Below are 22,396 nucleotides of genomic sequence, written 5' to 3'. Positions count from 1 at the left end.
GCATATGGAGATTTTATTAATATTTTGAGTTATGTACTGGACTGTATGGGTACTGTGTTGCTTCAAATAAATACATAAATAATGTAGGAAATTAACTTCTTAATAATGTAGGGAATTAAGACATTTCTGCCCTTCTAGTATAAATCAGATTTATCTGCTTGAACATAAACAATAAACATTTTTACACGTGGAAAAAAAAAGCATCCTCAACATTTGAAAAATTGTATCCATAAAACCATAAGCTCTGCACAATATACATACAGTGATACAAATAATTAAAAATAAATAAATAAATAAATAAAAATAGGCAATAAATGATTAAATAAATACAAAAAATATAGAAATAAAAAGGACACGAACAAATCAAACAACTTAACTTTTTTAATTTTTCATTCTGTTCAGGGCTTCTGAAAATGTAAATTCATTTAAGAGTGGCGGTGTATAGAAAAGCCTAGAAATATAGATGAAATATTGAGCCAGTATAATAATAAGTCATATTATTTACCATAAAATGTAATACACATTCATATTTATTCATACACCATATTTATCGAATATAATATTTTGCATCACAGCTCATAACTACATGTCCCAGAATGCACATCAAAGTGTGACGTCATTGACCGGCGCCCCGCTGCGGCAGCGCTGAATATTTGCAATAAAAACAGAAAGCGTGCCAGTAATAAGGTGTTGTATACATTTACTTATTTAACTTCTTTTCGTGAATAAATATTATTTGAAATATTGTAAAAAGAAATTAAGCGGATATTTAGTATTAACAATCTATTAAGGTCTTACACAGCGAAGCAAGTATAGCTAATGTCATCTAGCTAATTGTGCATGTACAGTTTGACACAGTTTGAATGATTCTGCATTGAAAAAGTCCTTTTCTCACGACCTAACAAGTGTAATTAACAGCTCCTTTGAGATAATACACTCACCTGAATTCAATGGCAACTCCTGCTCGACCAGAATTGTTAGTAAAGGAAGTTGCAGTATTATGATCATGAGTTCTGGTCCACCATCTGTCCAGATCAGTCCAGTTAAAAAAGCAGAACAGTCTTCAGTGTGTGGGAATGTCCATGCCTGGGGTCTGTTATGTCTGATGTGAATTTCAGCTTGTATTCTTGTATTGATACCAAATTTGGACATGTTTGGTGAGCTGCCAACCCTAACGGTATTAATGAGCATCATAGGTCTGTAATATTAAAGGGATAGTTCACTCAAAAATTATAACATAATTGTGCTATTTGAAAATGATGCTGTTTAAAGACATTAAAGCTTAATCATGCGAAGTGGCCCACACTTTAATGCCTTCAGGCTTATTTGTGATATCCTCCCATTACTTTCTTGAATTGATTTAAAATGTATCAGATAGAGATACAAAATATGCCTAATTCTGATTAAGTAATCAGAGTAGTATATTTATTTTACTGTGCTGTTGCACCTTATTATTTTTCGCATTAATACCTGCCTTTCCAAGCTATTATTTTATGAAAGTTGTTTATAATAATTTTTCTAATGGATGTAAAATGTAAGTGTATTTTTGTGTTTGTGTTCATAGCTGTCTCCATGGTAATGAAGTCATCGGTAGAGGAGGAGGAGGGAGGGTGGGCTCTCGGGATCCCAGAAAAGATGCGAAACAATGCCAACTGGGTGGACATTACCCAAGACTTCAAAGGAGCCTGTAAAGGTGTGTGTCTATGTGTTTTCTAACAACATAACCTGGCAGTTTGGTCCAGACTGGTAATGGAATCATTGCTGATTCAGTCCCCTCAAAGAGCGGGTCAAAAACTACCACCATTGTTCCTGTGAGCATAGCACCTTGGTTACTCCAGGAGGATTTTCCTTGTAATAAGTGTACTGTTAGTTGCTTCGGATAAATACATAGTAAAATGACAACTTACAACGTCTTCAACCGTTTCTTCTTCTTCTTATTATTATTATAAGAACACCATGGGGATGCCATGGCCCAGCTGTGAGGTATTGTTGGCTTATCGCTGCAGCAGATGTCATTGACATCAGAGAGAAAAAAAATGCACAGTTCTTTCTCAGAATAGCGATTTTCCACCAAACCCTGAGAAGCACTGGGAGGAAAAATATCCAGTGTTTACTTTCATTCCAAAACGATTACAAAGAACATCAATTTTTGTGTAACTGGCCGTTATTTAAAGCTGAAATGTGTCATTTCTGCACCACTAGCTTCTCCAAACGGAATTGCAGAGAGAATCACTGTTTTCAAACAGATTCCTGAAAACAAACTGATAGCCCCGTCCCAAACTCTATTGGTTGAGCCACTGTTGCTGTGCCGGGCTGGACGGGCCACTTAAACAAAAATAGGAATATTTTCATAGCACCTTAGGTGAAATCAACCTTAAATTTGCTTACTTATAGTTAACTCTGCAGAAAAAAGTATGTAATCTTTGAAAAAGCTTTAAAGCAAAAGTTCACATAAAAATGCATATTCTCTCATCATTTACTCACCCTTATGTCATCTCAGATGTGTATGACTTTCTTCTGCAGATAACAAACAAAGATTTTTAGAAGAATATCTCAGCTCTATAGGTCCATACAATGCAAGTGAATGATGGCCAAAACTTCAATGCACACAAGGAGCTCTAAAATGCGATTACTATCTGAATTTGCGAGAATTGAAAGTAAAATCATATGAATGTAATACAGGGAGCAGGAGAGAGAAGGGTCTGGGGGTGTATTACAGAAAACTTCCTATCTTGATTTAGGATTCTTATCTTATCTTACAAAATCGTATCTTCTCTCTAGATAGGAAAACCTAAACTAGAGGTCGACCGATATATCGGTTTTGCCAATTAATCGGCACCGATAACAGATTTCAGGAACTATCAGTTATCGGCAAAAATCCACACTGATAATTTTTCCCGTTGCGTCTGGTGCTGGAGCGGCTGGGAAGGGTCCGCTGTCTTTATACAGTATGAGAGCGGCCTCTAGAGGCGAAATAAAAACTATCACTTCACTGATGCCTTGTGGTGTTTGTTTTGACACGTAAGACTACACTCTGCGTGGAGCGGAATACTTCAGATGTGGATTTAAAACATCAACAACGAAAAGGTATGTATACAGTACACTACATTACATATTGTCATATCATTATAAAGTAATTAATTTGTTGACTGGATGGTGCATTTGTAGAGAACAACAGTATGTTTGCTGACAAGGCTGAGAGGAGGCTAACATTAAAGCTAACCTCAAGAGGTTAGAACAATGTGACAAAAAAACACGCAACTCCTACCCAAATGTTTAAATGTCATGATTGTTACCATCTATTACCATCTGTTTGCATTAGTTTATATCCAGCTGGCCATGTTTATGCATTCGTTAGCCAGCTGAGTTGCATATTTAAAGCTAGTGACGTGAGAAAGCAAATTAATATTTCATGCAGCCGAGAGAAACGTATAAACAAATCAGAAACGCATTTGATTTCAATTAAAAAATCATTTATCCTCACTGTAATACGATGACTTCAGATCGATCACATTCTTGCACTAAAGAAGGCTAGACACAGTTTAACAGAAAGCAGATGTCTCAATATGCTTTTAAAGTTATTTATAATTAGACACGTCATCTAAAAAACAGCGCTCCTGCACAAGATGCTGAATAAACAAAAACAACGGGAAACAAAGACGTTCATCTAGCGCGCGTTTACATAGAAAAACAAATGGATGGTTGCAAAAGTGTTCGGTGTGAACAGCCCCTTACAGTTGGTGGAGGTCTTTGGCCATTGCATCTTGCTCTCTTATAAACATTTCTCAGATTAATCAATGAGATGTTTAAACGCTTTGTCAGGATAGATGTTCAACTAGGAAATGTGTGTCTGTCTCGAGATCCTCGCGTTCGGATCCAGTCTGTTGTGTTTCGTCTGATTGAACAGCCCCTGGCCTGTGCTCATAGTCTGAGCCACTTCACCACCAAGTTCAGCCGAATACCACCGCTATCTGTGAATATTGCTACTCTACATAGAACTGTACTGAATAAAAGACAATGTGGTATTTCGCAGTTATTATAAAGCTTGAGTCTGGAGTAATAGGAATCAGTGCAAGTGAAACACCATGTGAACTGTCTGTTGAAGCATTTTCCCCCAGTTTTACTTTTGACTTAACATTTGAGAATATGGACTGACTAAAGCTTTATATATTTTATGCACATTAGTTGAAAATGAAATGCTCTTTTTAACAGCCAGGATAAAAACGGTGCTGAATGGTTTATGTATTTAGTGCACCCTCTAAGGAAACAACATCAATTTAAAAATCAGCTGACTCTAACATTCGAATAAATAGTTCATGTATATTAATATTTATATATTTATTTCATTTAAAAAAGTACAATACATTTTCATGGTTCAGTCAGTACTGTTTATTTTTGTAATAAAGTTCAGCACTATTTTACTTTGAGTGTTATTTTTTTATTCAGAATCAATTTTAAAAACTATCGGTTGATTAACCGGTTATCAGCAGGTACTGCCCAACTTAGTTATCGGTATCGGTTAAATCCACTATCAGTCGACTTCTAACCTAAACCTCTCCATCGAGTTCGATAATCAACTCAACATAATCATATCTGTTACCAAACAACCAACGACACGCAAACGGCTTCTGTGAATTAAACATTGGTTAGATGAAAATGGAGAAACAAAATTGACGCACTTTTAATTTCAAGGCTGCAGAAATAAAACAGTTTATAACTGCATTATCATATTTTGTGAGTCTGTAATTTTTTTTTTTGTGTTTTGTCATCAAAGCGCAGCACATCATCGGGGTCTTCTAAAAGTGTTTCCACCATCAAACATCACTTTTCTGCATTTTGTATCACTAATAAATCTAGTGCTATGCTGTAGTTATGTTTCATAGTATTGTAATGTGACTGTAACCGTTGGCTTTCAAATATGTTTTCAGTTAGGACCCAGTGGGGTTGTCCTAAGTTAGGACACTTATTTAAGATTTTTGGCAAATTTGGATGCTTCTCCAAGTGATCTGCTCTGACTGTGCGAGAGAAAATATATGTTTACTGAGGTTTAATGATAGTGCCATTATATTAATCTACTTTATATATTATGCAATATATTCAGCATTATATATAATATAATATGTATAGTAATGCTATGCTGTGCTGTAAGGAGGAACAAGTCAAAATTAATTTTTGTGGTTATCAACATTATGCCACAAATACTGTTGATTGAGCTTAACTTGTATTGAACCCGGAACATTCCTTTAACTGTATAAGTATGCACTTCCATTGAATATGTATTTTTGAAAATAATATTTAGATGTAATCAGAGACAATATTATTTTAGAAAAATACAGCTTTAAAATATTTTAAATGTAATCAGTAACCGTGGTCTTGTGTGTTCTTGAAATTTTGTTCACATTTTTTAAGTTGCTCCAGAGTAATGTTGATTACTTTTTGGACATTGCATATAGTATACATTCTCAGAAACTAAAAGAAGCATGGCTGCAAGAATATTTGGTTTGATCTCTCCCTGCTGTTGTCAGTTTTGCCATTTATGGTCAAAGAGTTCTAAAATTAACTTTCTTTACCGTGCAAGCATGACAACATTGTGATTCAACTCCAGCACCATGTCCTAAACTACCTGAATACATTTGTGTTATTGAGTAAAGGAAACTTTTGGTCAATTCTGTTATCAGTTTTATTGGCGTCACATTGATTTTCTGTTTCCTTTTTCAGAACTCAAACTGGGCGAATTGCTCCATGACAAACTGTAAGCAAATCCAAGTTTTGTCGTTATAAGATTTGACATTTAGTCTCTAACTGAAGGCCTTCATCAAGCATTACAGAAACTTTTGCATGTAATCTGAAGCTGGATGCATTAATACAGTCTAGATATTGCCCATGTTCCTGCAGGTTTGGCCTGTTTGAGGCAATGTCAGCCATTGAGATGATGGATCCAAAGATGGATGCTGGGATGATCGGAAACCAAGTGAACCGAAAAGTTCTCAATTTTGAACAAGCTGTGAAGGTAGCACCCGAAAATATTGCTCTCAGATCTTCCTTTCTCATGATCTTTTGCTATATCTCACTTACTAAATGTATTTGTTAGGGCCCAAGCACTGAAAGTGCGGAGTCCCTATTGTTCTTCTAAGGATTATTATTAGGGCCCAAGCACTGAAAGTGAGGAGGCCTTATTGTTCTTCTAAGGATTATTGTTATTATAAGGGCCCAAGCATTGAAAGTGCGGAGGCCCTATTGTTCTTCTAAAGATTATTATTTAGGGCACAAACACTGAAAGTGTGGAGGCCTTATTGTCCTTCTAAGGATAATTATTATTATTCTTTTTCAAGGTTTTCGGTACTTTTGGGGGTGCCCATCTGTGATAACTCTTCAAATTTTGCACACACATCAGAGTCTTCGGCCATTAGGGCTGGGCAAAGTTGCATGCAGGGGGGCTCTTTAGCACCCCCATTTTCACCTACAGTCACCAAAATTGGTACATGTATAGTTCTCATAAAGCCGAACAACTTTCATACTCGCAGTCATTACCTCCGCCCAACAGGAAGTCGTCCATTTTGGATTTTCTGAAAATCACAGGCTCTGAACTTTTAAATACTCCTCCTAAGGGATTCGTGTGCCTGTCACCAAATTTAGGCAACCTTATGCCAAGACATTGAAGATGCAAAATTGCGAACAGATTTTTTATATATCCAACGGTGTTGCCATGGCGAGGCAATAAATTAAGGGCAAAAATGTGAAACAAGAAGTCCTTATGTGCATTGTATGATTTTGATGAAAATACAGCTGTATGTTTGGTAATGGGGGCTATTATGGGTCACGGTCATAGTGCCACCAACTTGCAGCAGGAAGTAAGGCAATTTTAATAGACTTTGAAATAGCCCTCTTTGTTTACATGAATTGATTCAAAATTCTTTGGAATAATGCCAAGACACTGCTGATGTAAAATCGTAAAGGGATATTTGATATCTTAAAAACTGTTGCCATAGCAACACATTAATTGTTATTAATCCTTTCTTCCTATATTTGGGTGTTTTTGAGGCACTTGGCATGCTTAAAACTTCATGAAAGTTTGCACACACACATCACTGGCTATTAGGGTTGGGCAAAAGTTCACGCATGGGCATGTAGGGGGTGCTCTGTAGCGCCCCCTTTAAAATGGGCATGTAAGACGGCCTCTGTAGCACCCCCATTTTCACCTACAGTCACCAAAATTGTTGCTTATATAGTTTTCATCAAGCCAGACAACTTTCATAATTATAGGTATTAGCTCCGCCCAACAGAAAGTCTACCATTTTGGATTTTTTTTAACATTGCAGTCTATGAACTTTTAAATACTCCTAGGGGATTCATGAGACTGTCACCACATTTAGTCAACATTATGCCAAGACATTGAAGATGCTTAATTGTGAACAGATTGTTGATATATCGAATGGTATTGCCATGGCGAGGCATTAAATTAATGGCGAAAAGTGGGAAACAGGAAGTGACTCGTATCTTCTGTGTGCAATGTGTGATTTAGATCAAAATTGAGATGTGTGTTTAGTCTTGGGGGTTAATCACATGGATGTGACTATTTTGGGTCACGGTCATAGCGCAGTCACCTGGCAGCAGGAAGTGTGGCTCTTAAAACATACTTTAAAATAGTCCTCTTATATTTACCCAAATTGCTTTCAAATTGTTTCGAATAATGTCAAATGCTAAATGCATGTCCACCTTGCATTGTTTTCCGAAAGCCACCGAGTGGAAATGGACCCATTGTGCTTGGGCCCGTCATCAGCTATATTTACAATTGTTTCACTACTTCCTCTACACTCATTTTCTCAGTTTTAACTTAGTGAGCTTTATTGGCATGACAAATGGATAGTTAGAACGGTAGATAGATAGTCTGCAAATGCTTTGGCATTATGAATGTACAGCTTTTATAATATTTTTGTCTCTGTCTGTTGTTCAAACTATCCATCCATTCCATCTGTTCCATCTATCTATCATTCCATCTATGTGTGTCTGTCCATCCATTCGTCTTTCTGTCTGTCCATCCGTTTGCCTGTCCGTTTATCTATCTATCATTCTATCTATCTCTGTCTGTCTGTTGTTCTATTGTTCTATCGTTCTGTCTGTCCTTCTCTTTTCTTTCTATCTATCTGTCTGTCTGTCTGTGTGTCTACCATTCTATCTATCCATTTATTGTTATATCTAACTGGTTGTCCATCCATCCATTTCATCTATCTGTTTCATCTACCTATCTATCTGTCTATCTAACTATCTGTCTGTCCATCTGTCTGTCTTCACTGTTCTTCTAATGTATTGTCTCTCTCTCTCTCTCTCTCTCTGAAGGATGAGGCTATAAAAGTGAGAGATCTGAGTGTACCTGAGCTCATCGGCATCATGGACATTTGTTTCTGTTGTCTGGTCAGTATGATGTAATTTACCGTCACTCTATTGTGTCTCATGAAGCTCTATTAAAAGTTTTCTCACTCTGTTGTCTTTATCTGTCTCAGATCACATGGCTGGAGGGGCATTCTCTTGCTCAAACTGTATTCACGTGTCTGTATGTTCATAATCCTGATCTGATACAAGACCCCGCTCTCAAAGCCTTCGCTCTGGGCATCCTCAAAATCTGTGACATCGCCCGTGAGAAAGTCAACAAAGCTGCTGTGTTTGAAGAGGCAAGACACTTGTTGGCCCATTAATATTGTTGTATTATGTTATCTGGTGTGATTACTGAAGACTTACTAAATATTTCCCAAAGAGACCCATTGGATGACCCTTAAAAAAATATGAGGTCAGGGTATCCACTGAAGTATGCAGGTGCATTTGTTGTACTGCATGTAATTTATTTCCTGCAATTTAATTTGAATCAGTAAATATTGATTTGTGTTTCCAAATTACAGGAGGATTTTCAGGCAATGACATACAGCTTCAAAATGGCAAACAATGTGACAGATCTGAGAGTGACAGGTTAGTGCCTTCTGTCAAAAACATGTCCAGGTCCTTTTCATTACAAAAAGAAAACAGAGAAATAAGAAATTATATATTGCTTGAGGAAAAGTAAGCCTAGTTTTGGACCATGAAAACTTTTTGGCATTGTGTAATGCACTGCTGTTATGCAAAATTCAGCGAGTAAAGATGCTGACTACCACCCCTGGAATTCACGAGTTCTAATCCCAGGGTGTTCTGAGTGACTCCAGCCAGGTCTCCTAAGCAACCAAATTGGCCTGGTTGCTAGGAAGGGTAGAGTCACATGGGGTAACCTCCCCGTGGTCGCTATAATGTGGTTCGCTCTCGGTCGGGCGCATGGTGAGTTGTGCGTGGATGCCGCGGAGGATAGCGTGAAGCCTCCACACGCGTTATGTCTCCACAGTAACACGTTCAACAAGCCATGTGATAAGATGCGCAGGTTGACGCGGAGGCAACTGAGATTCGTCCTCCGCCACCCGGATTGAGGCGAGTCACTACTCCACCACGAGAACTTAGAGTGCATTGGGAATTGGGCATTCTAAATTGGGGTGAAAAAGGGGAGAAAGAAAAAATGATTCATTTTTTATTTTTGTTCTTTTGATTTTTGGGTGAAATACGACCCAGGCCTGTTCTTCCTGATATTCACCCCAATAATTTTCAGCAATATTGAGTCTTGTCATTGTGGTTTGTTCAGGAATGTTGAAGGATGTTGAGGATGAACTTCAGAGGAAAGTGAAGGTATGCTGACCTCATCTCAAGCCTTCATTAGTTTAGCATAATTCCTCCCTTGTTAAATGTCTCTCTGCCTTTGTCTTACAGAGTACACGCAGTCGACAGGGTGAACAACGCGATCCTGAGGTGGAACTAGATGTAAGACATTACCATTTTCCCCCAAGACAGGACCTAGATTAGATAGTCACTGAAGTTTTCTTTGATATTTTGTCTTTGTTTTATAATACCTGCAGCATCAGCAGTGTTTGGCTCTGTTCAGCCGTGTTAAATTCACTCGTCTGCTGCTCAGTGCGCTCATCTCCTTTACTAAAAAAGAGGTAATACACTACTGATCTCACTTCTCAGATGTATTACATACTCATACCAGTGACCTCATGGACAGAGTGTTAATTGGTTCTTGTCCTGCTCTCTAAATGGTTGATTTGCCATTTCAGACGAGTGCTGTGAGTGAAGCACAGAAGCTGATGACTCAAGCCGCTGACTTACTGTCTGCCATACACTCCACCATACAGTATGGCATTCAATCACAGAATGACACAACCAAAGGAGGTAACACGCTGTTTACTTAAGGCCTGGTAATGTACAACAGTGAGCACATTTACATTGTTGTATTCACAATTGTCCTTTTTCCAGATCACCCAATCATGATGGGGTTCGAGCCACTGGTTAATCAGCGCCTACTCCCACCCACTTTCCCACGCTATGCCAAGATCATCAAGAGAGAGGAGATGGTCAACTACTTTAGCAAACTCATTGAGCGCATTAAGACTGTCTGTGAGGTCATCAATATAACCAACCTGCATAGCATCCTGGTAAATTACATTGCGACACTGACTGTCTGTACGTTATCTGCTAGCTAGCTAAATTTACTGATACACACAGATGTGTGTACAGTATATTGGCTGTTTTATAGTGGCTTCAAACATGGCTCATTCATTTATATTTATGCAATTGTCATAAATGTAAATGTATTTTTTGTCCAAAGTGACAATGTATTCAAGTTTTAAATTTTATCAGTTTGTGTGTTCCCCTGGGAATCGAACCCATGATCTTGGCATTGCTAGTGCTATGCTCTACCAGTTGAGAAGCATAGATAGATAGACAGAAAACACTGATAGAGAGATAGATAGAAAGAAAGAAAGAAGAGAGAGAGAGTAGAAGAACAGTGAAGACAGACAGACAGATAGATAGAACAATGGACGGATGGACAGATAGATACAGTTGAAGACAGAAGTTTACATACACTTAGGTTGAAGTCATTAAAACAAATTTTTTAACCACTCAACAGATGTAATATTAGCAAAATATAGTTTTGGCAAGTCGTTTAGGACATCTACTTTGTGCATGACTTGAGTCATTTTTCCAACAATTGTTTACAGACAGATTGTTTCACTTTTAATTGACTATATCACAATTCCAGTGGGTCAGAAGTTTGCATACACTAAGTTAACTGCCTTTAAGCAGCTTGAAAAATTACAGAAAATTATGTCAAGCCTTTAGACAGTTAACTTCTGATAGGAGGTGTACTGAATTGGAGGTGCACCTGTGGATGTATTTTAAGGCCTACCTTGAAACTCAGTGCCTCTTTGCTTGACATCATGGAAAAGCTAAAGAAATCAGCCAAGACCTCAGAAAAAAAATTGTGGACCTCCACAAGTCTGGTTCATCCTTGGGAGCAATTTCCAAACACCTGAAGATACCATGTTCATCTGTACAAACAATAGTACTCAAGTATAAACACCATGGGACCACCTAGCCATCATACCGCTCAGGAAGGAGACGCACTCTGTCTCCTATTGATGAACGTAGTTTGGTGCAAAAAGTGCAAATCAATCCCAGAACAACAGCAAAGGACCTTGTGAAGATGCTGGAGGAAACAGCTAGACAAGTATCTATATCCACAGTAAAACGAGTCCTTTATCGAAATAACCTGAAATGCTGCTCAGCAAGGAAGAAGCCACTGCTTCAAAACCGCCATAAAAAAGCCAGACTACAGTTTGCAAGTGCATGTGGGGACAAAGATCTTACTTTTTGGAGAAATGTCCACTTGTCTGTTGAAATAAAAATGAAACTGTTTCGCCATAATGACCATCATAAAGTTTGGAGGAAAAAGGGTGAGGCTTGCAAGCCGAAGAACACCATCCCAACCATGAAGCATGGGGGTGGCAGCATCATGTTGTGGGGTGCTTTGCTGCAGGAGGGGCTGGTGCACTTCACAAAATAGATGGCATCATGAGGAAGGAAAATTATGTGGATATATTGAAGCAACATCTCAAGACATCAGCCAGGAAGTTAAAGCTCGGTCGCAAACGAGTCTTCCAAATGGACAGTGACCCCAAGCATACCTCCAAAGTTGTGGAAAAATGGCTTAAGGACAACAAGATGTATGTAAACTTCTGACTTCAACTGTAGATAGATAGATAGACAGACAGACAGACAGACAGATAGATAGATAAACATAGATAGATGATAGAAAAGGAAGAGAAATAGATAGAAAAGGAAGATAGAGAGAGAGCAGAAGAACAGTGAAAACAGAGGATAGAAAATAGATAGATAGACAGACAGACAGACAGAGACAGACAGATAGATAGATAGAAAAGAGAGTAGAAGAACCGTGAAAACAGAGATAGATAGATAGAAAAGAGAGAGATAGAAAAGAGAAAGAGTAGAAGAAAGTATTGTTCTTTAGTGTAACTGGTGGCTTTCATAGTGTTTTAATGGTTTGTAGTGGAATGGATTAATGGATGGAATGGAACTTGGTGCATTCATGTAGAATTCAACTGATACACAGAGATGTGTATATACTGGCTGTTTTATAGTGGCTTCAAACGTGGCTCATTCAATCATACCTAAAGGAACAGTTCACCCAAAAATGAAAATTATCTCATTCACTCACCCTCATGCCATCCCAGATGTGTATGACTTTCTTCTGCCGAACAGATTTTTAGTAGAATATTTCAGCTCAGTTGGTCCATACAATAAAAATGAATGGTGACCAAAACTTGACTCCAAAAAGCACATAAAGGCAGCATGAAAGTAATCCATACGACTGCAGTGGTTTAATCCATATCTTCTAAAGCAATCAAATCGGTTTTGGATGAGAACAGACCAAGATATATATCCTTTTTCACTATAAATCTTGACAACAGCGATCATGATTTCAAGCTTGATTACAACATTCACTTGCATTGTGAGGACCTACAGAGCTGAAATATTCTTCTAAAACATCTGGGATGAGATGAGGGTGTGTAAATGATGAGAGAATTTTCATTTTTGGGTGAACTATCCCTTTAAGGGCTATTATTATATCATGTTTTTGTTAAGTGGCAGTGTTAATGGATAATTGCAACTAATGATACTTTGTGTGTGTACACAGGATTTCTTCTGTGAGTTCAGTGAGCAGTCTCCATGTGTCCTGTCTAGATCTCTGCTACAGGTGAGTGAAATCTGCTCCCTAGAAAGTATACATTAGACAATGTAGCCACCTCACATTCGAATGCTTCTCTCTGGTCTGGACACATAAAATGATTTGATTATCAAAACATAAATTAACATGTTGATGCCATAACACTTACCAGATGTGTCTCTTTCTCTCTCTCTCTCTCTCTCTCTCTCTCTCTCTCTCTGTGTGTGTGTGTGTGTGTGTATGTTTATAAAATGTAGACCACCTTTCTGATTGACAATAAGAAGGTGTTTGGTACTCATCTGATGCAGGATATGATTAAAGATGCTCTGCGATATTTTGTCAGTCCTCCTGTCCTGTCCACAAAGTGAGTGATAATTTGTATACATTTTGTTATTTACTTGTTAATTAATTTTGCACAACACATGTACATTTTCCCCAAACACTTCCCCTGTTTGCTATTGGTCGGCAAACAGATAGTTCCGCCCCAAACTCGCATCATTGGTCAAGCTAATATTGTGATGTCTGGATTACAAACAGATCAATGTTTGAAAGCGCCACAGATTTTACACTTTGGATGGAATTCAAACTTAAAATTGTTGGTAGTTGTCTCTGCACATTAAGGTACAATAAGAGAAAGTGTTTTAATGTAAAAAAAGAGACGCTTTACTTTTAATAGACATTTCAATGCCCTCCAAAACATCTAATATTTAACTGCATTTACCAGTTAATTGCTTATACATTATATGTTTTTAAAGATGTCTTGAATTTTGTTAGATTCTAGATTCTAACCCTGGAGTCACAAAACATATTAAGTGCTGCTCTTTTTCTCCACAGATGCAGTTTGAATAATAACCATCAGGCCAAAGATTACATTGACTCCTTTGTTACGCACTGCACACGGGTTAGAGATTCATTTAGTTTGACGTTTATATAATATTATGTTAGAAAAAAGTGTTGAATATTTTTGGAATAAGAAGGTTAATATTATGTGTCACAGCCGTTCTGCAGCCTCATCCAGATTCACGGACACAACAGAGCACGCCAGAGAGACAAATTGGGTCACATACTAGAAGAGTTCGCCACTCTTCAGGATGAGGTGTGTATGTGTGGCATCTGTTGTGTTTTGTTTGGTTAAACTCAACATGAAATAAAAAAATAAATAATAATATATCGTTTTTTCTTAATAAATGTCCCTGGTCTTATTGTGCACCATTCATCAGAGCATGTTATTCCAAAATCCTTTCTTAAAAATACAATAACTTTATCTGCCTCTGAAATGACTTTGCTTTTCTGCTGATTGCAAGTATATTCAGATATATACAAATACATAGTTGTTTGAGTGTAGTGAGACTGACTTGGTTGAGTCTTACGCAGTCTGTCAAGGAAATGTTCACTGCAGAGCTCTTTTGGCGTGCTTTGTTTGCCATGCTTCTCTGATTGGTGGATTTTTCTCTTCAGGATTATAGGTAGTGTAGTTCTTCACCACAAGTTCCGCTATTAAATGAGCTTTTTTAAAAGTGCAGTTAAAATAACTCAATCTGAGGGCATCCACAAAAGCGCACACCATCTATTAACAACCTCTGAGCTTACGGTAGGTTTACAAGTTGTCGTTAATCAGTTCCCCATATGAAAAAAAAAAATTAATGGGATTTTTTTTCTTCCATAACGAGACTATTGTGCTCTGTAGGAAATGCGTCAACAATAGAAAAACAACTGCACTCGTCAAACTATCTCATGAGGTCTATAAGCTTTTGGACAACTTTGAGTCCGCTGCTTTGGCTGTGTTGCGTTTATGTCAGTTGTAATGCATCACTGAATGTGTTTATTGTTGTGTACTGTAGGCTGAGAAGGTGGACGCTGCTCTTCATGGTCTGCTGATGAAGCTTGAACCTCAGCGACAGCATTTAGCCTGTCTGGGCACCTGGATCCTCTATCACAACCTGAGAATCATGATCCAGTACCTGCTCAGTGGCTTTGAGCTGGAGCTCTACAGCATGCACGAGTATTATTACGTCTACTGGTACGGCAAATTTTTGTGCACGTGAGCAAAGAATGCTGGAGGGGATGCTCGTTCAAACAGATCATTGTTTTGATAGTGCCATGGTTGCACATTTCAGGAAATCAGCCTGCAAATGGCTTACTTATAGTGCATACTGTATTACTACATATTAACCCTTTGGAAACTTAAATCACTTTTAAACAGTTAAAACATGTAAATGTAATATATTTAATGTAGTGTCAAAAAAATACATTTTTAATTTTTTTTTATTAAGGGGCAATATTTGCCCCTGGATTTCATTTTCAGGGGCATTTTTTACCCTTATGAGGGTATATTTTTTTCTAGCAATTTAAAACAAACTGTGTCTCATCTGTTGACTTCAATTAACCAATTTATTAAAGGAATAGTTCACCCAAAAATGAAAATTCTCGCATAATTTACTCACTCCCATGCCATCCCAGATGTGTATGAATTTCTTTCTTCTGTAGAACACAAACAAAGATTTTTAGAAGAATATGTCAGCTCTGTAGGTCCATACAATCCAAGAGAATGGTGGCTAGAACTTTGATTTAATCCATAAGACTGCAGTGGTTAAATCCATATCTTCAGATGTGATATGATAGATGTGGTTGAGAAACAGACAATATTTAAGTCCAATCTCCACTTTCACATTCTTCTTTTGTTTTTGGCGATCTGCATTCTTCGTGCATATCGCCCTCTACTGGGCAGGGAGGAGAATTTATAGTAAAAAAGGATTTACAGGAATATTCCGGGTTCAATACAAGTTAAGCTTAATCGACAGCATTTGCGGCATAATGTTGATTACCACAAAAATTAATTTTGACTCGACCCTCCTTTTCTTTAAGAAAAGCAAAAATCTGGGTGACAGTGAGGCACTTACAATGGAAGTGAATAGGGCCAATTTTTGAACATTAAAATACTCACTTTTTCAAAAGTATAGACATAAACAATATGCATGTTAACATTATTTTAGTGTGATAAAATCGTTTTTTCTGTTTAAAGTTATATCCAGTTTTACAACTTCATTATCATGAAACATTGTTAACAAATCCTAAAATAAAAATGCCAATTTATACAACTTTACACCTTAAATAATACACGTTTTAACAGAAAAATGTAAGTGCTTTTATAGAATTATAAGCTTCGCATTTCTGCCTTTTAAACCCTCCAAAAATTGACCACATTCACTTCCATTGTAAGTGCCTCACTGTAACCTCGATTTTTGCTTCTTCTTTTTAGAAAAAGGAGGGACGAGTTGAAATTATTTTTTGTGGTAATCAACTTTATGCCACAAATGCTGTCAATTGAGCTTAACTTGTATTGAACACAGAATATTCATTTTAATATTGATCTGTTTCACTTCTGAAGACATGGATTATACCACTGGAGTCATATGGATTAACTTTATGCTGCTTTTATGTGCTTTCTAGATCTTCAAAGTTATGGTCATTCTCTTGCATTGTATGCACTTTTCATTTTTGGGTGAACTATCCTTTTCATACAAATTTTCAAGATTGAGAATTTATAACCTCTTACCCTAAAAATTAAATCAACATCAACTCATAATCCCATAACATTACAGCATGGACGGTTCAAAAGTGGTGCTGGGGTCTCATTGCCTCCCTAGATTTTCCTTGTGATCCCTCCCCATTTTGCATTGCAGGGGTATTTTTGGTGGCATTTTTTCTGACCCTGATTCAATGTTATATTCATGGTAACTCCCTCCATGTGTATACAGGTATCTGTCTGAGTTCCTGTATGCGTGGCTGATGTCAACGTTGAGTCGAGCAGACAGCTCTCAGATGGCCGAGGAGAGAATCCTGGAGGAGCAGCTCAAAGCACGAAGCAACAAAAAGAGCAAGAAAAAGAAGAAAGGTTCACACAGACTGCTATTCATTCAAACATTCGAAAACAATCTTTGTTGCTCTGTAGGATTGTGATGTAGCTTATAAATTAAGCTCATTGTCTTTCTGCTGTCGTCTCAGCTCGTCCTCTGAGTAAAGAGATCACTATGAGCCAAGCGTACCAGAACATGTGTGCTGGCATGTACAAGGTAAGGTCTCCTGAAATACACACACTTAAGGCCCTTCGCTCAGAGCCAAATAGAAGTTTGAAACAGCTGAGCAATGACATACTGTTTATGAACATTCAGACATCAGCCATGCCACTGGGGGAGGCATTTAGAGGAGCATTTATATATGAGGACATTCAAGACAATGTTTAAAACATCAACTAATATGACATTAAAATGACGTCATGTCTCATTCTATAAGTTGAATTTACACAAGATCAGTAATAGAAGCTTTGTCAACTACTCAATGATGATTTGAAGTAATGCAGTAGATAATGTGTAATTTGTAATGTTTACATTCTACATTAATGTCGCTAACAAGCTATATGCAGCCATAATATGCGCCGGTTACCCTCTGTTATTGTAATTTATGATTACACTAATACTACTGCAAAGATAGGTGTATAAAGGAGTGTTAAAGGAATGTTCTGGGTTCAATACAAGTTAAGCTCAATCGACAGCATTTGTGGCATAATATTGATTACCACAAAAATGTATTTCGTCTCTTCACTCCTTTTCTTTAAAAAAGTAAAAATTGAGGTTAAAGTGAGGCACTTACAGTGGAAGTTAATGGGGACAATTTTTGGAGGATTTAAACACAGAAATGTGAAGCTTATAAAAGCACTTGGATTAATTATTTTGTCAAAACTCTTGTATCATTTGAGCTGTAAAGTTGCTTAAATTGTCATTTTTACAGTCGTTTTAGTGTTTAAGGGTTTACGGCGATACGTTGTCATGGCAGCAGAGTTAAAAATTGGATATAACTTTACACAGAAAAGGTTAGTGATTATATGACACTAAAATCATGTGAACACGCATATTGTTTACTAGTGGCTTTTCTTTTAAAACAGTGAGTATTTTAAAGGGATAGTTCACCCAAAAAATTTCAATTTACTCACCTTCATGCCATCCCAAATGTGTATGACTTTCTTCTGCAGAACACTAACAAGGATTTTTAGAAGAATATCTCAGCTCTGTAGGTCCATACAATGCAAGTGAGTGGTGGCCAGAACTTTTAAGCTCAAAAAAGCACATAAAGGCAGTATAAAAGTAGTCCATACGACTCCAGTGGTAAAATCCATGTCTTCTGAAGCAATATGATAAGTGTGGGTGAGAAACAGATCAGTATTTAAGTCCTTTTTTTACTATCAATCCCGACCTTTGACCAGCCCTAACTAGTAGGTGGTGATATGCATAGAGAATGCTAACTGCCAGAAAAATGAAAGAAGTGAAAGTGAAAGTGGAGATTTATAGTAAAAAGGACTTAAATATTGATCTGTTTCTCACCCACACCTATCAAATCACTTCTGAAAATATGGACTGACAGAATACAGAAAAAAGAATAAGGCACTTCTTACTTTGGGCAGATATGTGAATGGCTTTCGCTGCAGATGACACATGAGTGAATGGGCACTTAAAAGGTTTTGAGTCGATTTTGATTCTTTTTGTAGACTAATTAATAAAAAAATTGCATTTCTTGGAAAATGTATCAACGTGAACAGTCGTACAGATGTAGGTAAGTTTGCACCAGTTCGCTAATAACTGCACGCCAGTGTGTTCGTGTTGACTGATCTTATCTGACTGAATGGGAAATAGAGGTCAGCCTCAAAGTAGGTGGAGCTCCAGGTCACACCTACCAATGACGTGGACCAATAGCAGTAAGAAGGTGTTTAGCATTTTTCCTGAAAGTTTGACCTGGCGAGCTGTTACGAACCACCGGAACAAACTTAAAAACCTTCTTTTTGGCCAGATTTTGTTCTAAATAATGTCAGACCTGTTTGTTCTTCGATTTCATAAAAAGTGTGCCAGGGCCTTTAGAGTCACTTAGCTCTCAAGATGGGTTTTTTTTTTTTTCAAGTGATTGATCGATACAGCGGCAGACGATATTTGGTTTTGAGATTATTAGCTATTGCGATGCCAGACCTCCTTGATTCAGTGTGCTAATTACCTCTATCTCTTTGTCCCTTCAGACTATGATAGCGTTGGATATGGACAGAAAGGTGCGTAAACCTCAGTTTGAGCTGGACAGTGAGCAGGTTCGCTACGAGCATCGTTTCGCCCCATTCAACGGTGTTGTCACACCTCCACCAGTGCACTATATTCAGTTTAAGGTACCACTGTTTACACACTTCATGAAGGTGATGTTTTTCCATGCTGCCAACAATAGATTCATCTGTGTGTTTGTGTGTAGGAAATGTCAGATCTGAAGAAGTACAATCCTCCTCCTCGCTCAGCGGATCTCTATATGGCCGCCAGTAAACATTTCCAGCAGGCCAAACTCATACTTGAAAACGTCACCAGCCCTGACGCAGAGGTACATTTAAAACCATCTTTACATTCCTCTGGGGCTTCTCAAACAATACTTAACCCAGTATATAACAAAGCCAGGGTTAAGTATGCAACCCAGGGTTAAACATGACACTGGATTAACAAATTCAAGTGTGAAAAAGTCCATCTGAGACTTCAGAGCCAGTCCAATACTGTTTCTCTTGTGAGAAGTATACCCAGAAAGCATTACTCAGTTAGCCTCCCTTGCTCCCATAGGCCATTTAAGGTTTACTCGAATAGTGACTTATAATTTGAATTATTAACATTGTGAATTATTAATTATTATCTAAAGAAGTGGCTCATGTTGATTCTTTCTGGGTGGTTTTGTACATTGTTGTAGGTTAATCGCATCCTTAAAGTTGCCAAACCCAACATTGTTGTAATGAAACTACTTGCTGGAGGACACAAGAAGGAGACCAAGGTACAATATATTTTTATATTCAGTCTTACAACTATATATTGAGATTTATATTTATATAATCAGACTTACAACTTTATATTAAGGATTTATAACTATATATTCAGATTTATATTTTTATATTCAGTCTTACAACTATATATTCAAGATTTATAACTATATATTCAGATTTATATTTTTATATTCAGACTTACAACTATATATTGAGATTTATATTTATATATTCGGACTTACAACTTTATATTGCGATTTATATTTACATTTTCGTACTCATAACTATATATTCAGATTATATATTATTAGATATGAAAGTCACTTCATTCTTTGGCTTTTTCCATTCAGGCTCTTCCTGAATTTGACTTCTCTGCACACAAATACTTCCCCATTGTCAAGATCATTTGAGATCAGAACTCCTCTCGTTGAAACATAAACCCTCATGATGGCCACTGAACAAATGAATATTCATAACCTAAATGATACAAAAGTTAGTAACAAGACCATGTTCTTCTGTTTAAAGATTTGACATTACCGCCATTAACGTTAAGACACTGAATCATAACTATTTGTATTAAGGTCTTTCTGGCTTTTTTGATTCCAGTGGCTTCAGAATAAATCCTCAACTCAGATCAGGTTTGACAAGATACACAATGTTAAGTGTATTAACACATTTTTGAGCAGATCTCAGCCTGATATTTTCTATTTTGTACTAAGTGAACATCAAATGGACAAAACTGTGTCTGTGTATGTGTGAAAGAGCTCAACTCCTTAAATTATTTCACGTTTGTTTCTGGTGCGATTTAAACTTGTGCATTTCAGATGTGTTGTTCATCTTTTTAAGAGGCTGGAATTCTCTTACGCTGAAAATAAAGTGATACAAGTTTTTTTTACAAAATATTTCAATAAATGAGTATGTAAATTCTAAAGCAATAAGCATGCAACATGGGTTATGGGCCTAATTCATGTAACAAGAACAGAATAAATTTGTGTATAAATCATTAGTAAAATGATTATGTAAATTGTCTTATTTATTGCAATGTAATGGATTCATGAATTATACATTTTTTTCATGCATAAGGCCTTATGTTTGTAATGGCATGCTATATACAGATGTTATTTATTTTGTAGTATGCAGTATGTATACTGCACAGTATGGAAAATTGCCAGTATGCATGTAATACCAGGATGACCTATTAAAGTTGCCAAAATGCATTTAAGCTTTCATTTCTAGCAAGAATAAACGGTTTTTCTTCTTTACTCATTTCTTCAGATTGCTAAAAGTTAAAGGGATAGTTCACCCAAAAATTTTAATTCTTTCATCATTTACTCACCCTCATGCCATCCCAGATGTGTATCACCTTCTTCTGCAGAACACAAATGAAGATTTTTAGAAGAATATCTCAGCTCTTTAGGTCCATATAATGCAAGTGAATGGTGACCAGAACTTTTAAGCTCAAAAAAGCAGCATAAAAGTAATCCATAAGACACCAGTGTTTTAGTTAATGTCTTCTGAAGCAATCCAATCTGTTTTGGGTAAGAACAGACCAAAATGTATTTATTTTTTTCACTATTAATCTTGCCATTTCAGTCTCTTGCCACTATGGGTGTGCAGCACAGCCATAATCTGTATTTGTATCTTTATCTGTTACGATCGCAAATGTTTCTGTCTCTGTATTCGGATAGAACTGAATGTGGGCGGGGCTTAAACCGGAAGTGTGACAAAACAAATTGAAACACCCATTTTAAAAATGTAACTCTATTACATGTATTGTTTCATGAGAATATTACTTAAGACCAATACAAAGAAAGGATTTTTAGAAATCTTGGCCAACTGAAAAGTATGAACATGAAAAGTATGAGCATGTACAGCACTCAATACTTAGTTGGGGCCTGAATTACTGCAGCAATGCGGCGTGGCATGGAGTCGATCAGTCTGTGGCACTGCTCAGGTGTTATGAGAGCCCAGGTTGCTCTGATAGTGGCCTTCAGCTCTTCTGCATTGTTGGGTCTGGCATATCGCATCTTCCTCTTCACAATACCCCATAGATTTTCTATGGGGTTAAGGTCAGGCGAGTTTGCTGGCCAATTAAGAACAGGGATACCATGGTCCTTAAACCAGATACTGGTTGCTTTGGCACTGTGTGCAGGTGCCAAGTCCTGTTGGAAAATGAAATCTGCATCTCCATAAAGTTGGTCAGCAGCAGGAAGCATGAAGTGCTCTAAAACTTCCTGGTATACGGCTGCGTTGACCTTGGACCTCAGAAAACACAGTGAACCAACACCAGCAGATGACATGGCACCCCAAACCATCACTGACTGTGGAAACTTTACACTGGACCTCAAGCAACGTGGATTGTGTGCCTCTCCTCTCTTCCTCCAGACTCTGGGACCCCGATTTCCAAAGGAAATGCAAAATTTACTTTCAGAGAACATAACTTTGGACCACTCAGCAGCAGTCCAGTC

The 22,396-nt window shown here is 37.3% G+C and overlaps 2 protein-coding genes across 5 annotated transcripts in view; one reads left to right on the top strand and one right to left on the bottom strand.

Annotated features, from left to right (window-relative positions):
* The window catches only part of LOC127424665 (cytosolic carboxypeptidase 1-like), a 58,588-nt gene extending 57,460 nt beyond the window's left edge, over positions 1-1,128 (bottom strand). For all 3 annotated transcript variants that reach the window (XM_051670024.1, XM_051670026.1, XM_051670025.1), the window contains exon 1: positions 942-1,128. The gene's annotated coding sequence lies outside the window, so the exon portion shown is untranslated. The remainder of the gene's footprint in view (positions 1-941) is intronic.
* Positions 630-21,173, top strand: naa35 (N-alpha-acetyltransferase 35, NatC auxiliary subunit). Of its 2 annotated transcripts, XM_051670035.1 has the most exons (24): positions 630-687; positions 1,565-1,693; positions 3,027-3,087; positions 5,719-5,752; positions 5,896-6,010; positions 8,338-8,412; positions 8,502-8,669; positions 8,895-8,961; positions 9,656-9,699; positions 9,781-9,831; positions 9,927-10,010; positions 10,128-10,242; positions 10,327-10,505; positions 13,070-13,129; positions 13,357-13,463; positions 13,934-14,000; positions 14,097-14,195; positions 14,941-15,119; positions 16,858-16,994; positions 17,105-17,172; positions 19,161-19,301; positions 19,382-19,504; positions 19,859-19,939; positions 20,279-21,173. In XM_051670035.1, exons 2-24 carry the CDS (start codon positions 1,646-1,648, stop codon positions 20,336-20,338), a joined length of 2,163 nt encoding a protein of 720 aa, XP_051525995.1. In that variant the 5' UTR covers positions 630-687; positions 1,565-1,645; the 3' UTR covers positions 20,339-21,173. The 2 variants fall into 2 exon arrangements, with proteins under 2 accessions (XP_051525995.1, XP_051525994.1); XM_051670034.1 differs by lacking the exon at positions 3,027-3,087.
* The last annotated feature ends 1,223 nt before the right edge of the window (positions 21,174-22,396 follow it).

Source organism: Myxocyprinus asiaticus, chromosome 33 (genome assembly GCF_019703515.2).
Source record: "Myxocyprinus asiaticus isolate MX2 ecotype Aquarium Trade chromosome 33, UBuf_Myxa_2, whole genome shotgun sequence".
NCBI classification, from domain to species: domain Eukaryota; kingdom Metazoa; phylum Chordata; class Actinopteri; order Cypriniformes; family Catostomidae; genus Myxocyprinus; species Myxocyprinus asiaticus.
This window is presented reverse-complemented; position numbering and strand designations above follow the sequence as displayed.

Coding starts and splice junctions, on each gene's coding strand:
- naa35 (XM_051670034.1), top strand. CDS start 1,573: ATGGTAATGAAGTCATCGGTAGAGGAGGAGGAGGGAGGGTGGGCTCTC. Junction 10,506..13,069: donor CCAACCTGCATAGCATCCTG/GTAAATTACATT, acceptor GTGTGTACACAG/GATTTCTTCTGTGAGTTCAG. Junction 15,120..16,857: donor GAGTATTATTACGTCTACTG/GTACGGCAAATT, acceptor ATGTGTATACAG/GTATCTGTCTGAGTTCCTGT.